The sequence below is a fragment of the Manduca sexta genome, chromosome 16 (assembly GCF_014839805.1).
Source record: "Manduca sexta isolate Smith_Timp_Sample1 chromosome 16, JHU_Msex_v1.0, whole genome shotgun sequence".
NCBI lineage: Eukaryota > Metazoa > Arthropoda > Insecta > Lepidoptera > Sphingidae > Manduca > Manduca sexta.
Window position 1 is genome coordinate 11,740,662 of NC_051130.1, and position 3,577 is coordinate 11,744,238.

The window sequence follows — 3,577 nt, forward strand, 5'->3', positions numbered from 1 at the left end:
AGGGCAGGGATAAATTTTTGCCATCGTTCTTTTGTTTTTGCATTTCTTTCATTCAAGTTCGCAGTTTTCTTGCTCACTTCAATAACTTCTGACATTTCATATTGTTATTGTGCTCTTAGCTGTTTTTAGGTATTAATTTAACACAACTTGTTTTTTTCAATTCTTTAGATTTTTACATAGATGTCATGAGGAAATAGAAAGTAATAGTTACTATAATTTTTTTGGCTGTATAATGCTAGGTTCTGTTGTCGCATTTTGTGGACTTACGGAAATAAATGTTACTGTACCTATATTGTATACGGTAAACTCGATACTAGGTGTGTTATGTGGAGTGTGCAATGAAAAGCGATTTATATTGACATGCACTACCATGAAAAGAAATATACAAAAACAAAATACATTAATAATTGTTATGATGTAAATCGGGATTTATAGAAACTATGCAGACTATTTTTTGTTATTTGAAGTTTAGAATTGGTATCAAATTGATGGGATTGCAATTCTGTAGTCACAAATTGAACAAAAAATGGACAAAATCCTTCTATGGGATTTTGAATTGCCTTCAGGAGGAATAAAGAGATTAAGGAAATACAAATTTAGATTGAAAGCAAAAAGGACGGCGATATTTTGAGTGAACAGGTTTTAGATTTGTATTGGAGGATTGTATTTTCCTCTCAAAGGATTTACGTACCTATGCAGGAAATAAATAAAAGTAAATTTTAAATGGTATAATAATCTTCATAATTTATTTTTATCTCCTCACTGTTTTATTATACAATATGTATTCAGTATAAAACAATACGATTTGTTAAATTCATAGAAATATATTATTATTTTTTTTTATATTTTAGTATAACTGTTCATTTTTATAAACTTACACATTACAGTTAACATTCTTGACAAACTTCTTTTTCGTATAAAAATAATACAAATGGTGTCTATGCCGCGCCCTCCGCGTTAGCGCGGGGGCTCGGCGAATCCACCTCAATAACAATCAACTTGTTAATTGGTATTTATTACTTAATAATAATCTATAAGACAATGGTACAGAACAATTACTGTAGTACTATTAATGGTAACAAAAACAATTAAAACATAAGTATAGGCTACATAGCTTACAAAGCGTAGGCACTCGAGATTTCTACATCATCCTAAAAGGTACATTCTCACTAATAAATACTTTCGTCGCGCATTCATTCGCATCGCACACTCATCGCCATATTGTTCTCTCTCGCAATTTACAAAATATATTTTACAGGACGGCCTCACGTAACAAGTCGCGTCCTCTAAGAGCACCGGTTCAGTTCCAAGAAATATTCTTTCGCGTTGGGGAAAATACTTTGCACAATGCACACGCTCTCTCTCGTACAACGTGCGCACACACGCACAACACACAAATACACATTCATGCACACAACAAGCGCGTAATTTGTCTTGAAACAATCAAGCGTGGCGACGACGTCGTTCCAGCTCGCGGTGGCGTCAAAACGACATCGTCGCGATTAAAAAGTTAACCTTGTGCAACAAAACGTGATTCGGAACGTCCGACTGTTGGAACACATGGCCGCCATTCCGCGAGGGCGGCGCAGGCGGAATTTTAATTAGCAGAACATCCGCTCGTGACTTGGTACGGCGCGCCGTTGCCGGTCCTCGCCGTGCCGTCCTGCTCGCACCCGCGCGACTGCCGACCCGAACCGACAATTCTCTCTCCCTCTACGCCATTAATTGCGACCAAATTGAACGTAATTATCATAATAAGATTCTGTCCGACAGAAAAAATATACACAACACAATGGACGGCACACGCGGGGAACAATAGAAATGGCCGGTTCAGCGACTAGCGAGGTGCGAGTGTGGCAACATCGCTGAAACGGGAAATTCACCGCGCGAGGCGCGATCGGCAACGTCGCACAAACCTCGTCCACTCAGACTGCAAACGAATGACGTCGCACGATTATCCTTTCTAGTTTCTACACTATTCTAAACAAAATGAGACAACGCAATACTGATACGGGCAAACAATCAGTTCTGCAACTTACGACGGAAGCCGAGAACGACTCGCGCTAAGTACATCCTTTGGGAGCGAGCGAACGTTCCGCACTCCGCAGGCACTCGTCAGTCATCACTGGCAATCTAATCTCTCAAACTTAACGACACGTCCACGTAACGTAGCAAAACCTTACACACTAGGCTCATAACTATATATTACACAGTAAAAATAAGATCACAAATCGCTTTGTATGCTGCGTCCTGGCGGGCGCGACTAGCATGGAATGTGGAGGCGCGGCGGCGGCGGCAGCGGCGCGATCAGAAGTGCGACTCGATGTGGCAGCCGCCGTTGGCGTGCTCCAGCACTTGCTCCTTCAGTCGGTGTACGTGCTCTTTTAGCTTTACCACCATCTGCGCCAGCTCCGCGTTCTCGCCCTTCAGGATCTTCACCTTGTCCTCCAGCTTGGAGATGCGTTCGAGCTTGCGCCGCCTGCATTTGGAAGCGGCCACTCGATTCCTCTGTCGCTTGCGCTCCAGTTTGATCCTCTCCTGCGTGTCCATGTCAATAGGGGAAAGTGGAGGCGAGCTGGCGGCGCTGGGCACCGTCTGCGGCTCGTCCTTCACCACGGGCGTGGGGTACCGCTCGAGCGGCCGGTCCAGGTCGGCGTACACTCGCCGCCCGATCGGTGTCACCTCGCCGTGGTGCAGCTTGTCTAGCGCCTCGACGAATGGCCGCGCGTACATCTCTTGCTCTTCAGTAGGCGCGACCGCGGGGAACAGCACCGGCGCACCTGGAGTGGGGGTGGCCGTCGTCACCAAGCCGTTCTGGATGATCAGTTTCTCGAGCTCCGGTGAGCCGAGCTTCAGCATCTGTAGGTCTGGAGATGAGAGTACGGGTGCCCCGCCGAGCCTGGCGCGCTTCACGCCGCGCCCCACGTCTAACGTGAGGGGCCGCTTCAGGTTCTCCACGGGGCCGCTGATGGGATACTGCTCGTCATAGAAAGTGGTCTCCATGCCGTGGCCGGAGTGCCGAACCATGTGTCTGCACCGAACGCTTCGGTATCACTGAACTCACTGCGCGAACTTCAAAACTTTCTCATGCGGCAACGCACGTCCGACACACTCGACGTTCCACTTGTTTCTAAACATTGTTAAGAAACAACCACTGCTTTTATGCCGTGACTCAGATAAGCTATTTTTAGATATCGCGTCATGAACTCGAGCGTTCATTGGCCGAAAATGACGTGATACGAAGTACAACTTTGACGCGATTGGCGGGTGAGTTCGTAGCGTAGCGCGAGGCCGCGGCGGGCTGTTTACGACTTCGTGCGATTACCGAGAATCGACGACTCTATTTCCATTGTACAAGTAAAGTCGTATCGCCGCGACGTGGTAAAATATAGGTAATATAAAAAAAAATCAAACGTATCCAACTGTACGATAAATTAAATAAGATTTTTAAAAAAGAAAAGTCATTAAGTAGCCGTAATTTTAATAAACACCGTGTCGCTTGAAAAGTCATTATTAAAGTCACAACAATGAGTATCTTGAGTGGTAAATAGTCTAAACTCTAATATGTACCAAAGAA

The 3,577-nt window shown here is 44.9% G+C and overlaps 1 protein-coding gene across 1 annotated transcript; it reads right to left on the bottom strand.

Annotated features, from left to right (window-relative positions):
• Positions 1-717: 717 nt before the first annotated feature.
• Positions 718-3,146, bottom strand: LOC115452083 (transcription factor jun-D). Its single transcript, XM_030180541.2, has one exon. It carries the CDS (start codon positions 3,025-3,027, stop codon positions 2,308-2,310), a length of 720 nt encoding a protein of 239 aa, XP_030036401.1. The 5' UTR covers positions 3,028-3,146; the 3' UTR covers positions 718-2,307.
• Between the last annotated feature and the right edge of the window lie 431 nt (positions 3,147-3,577).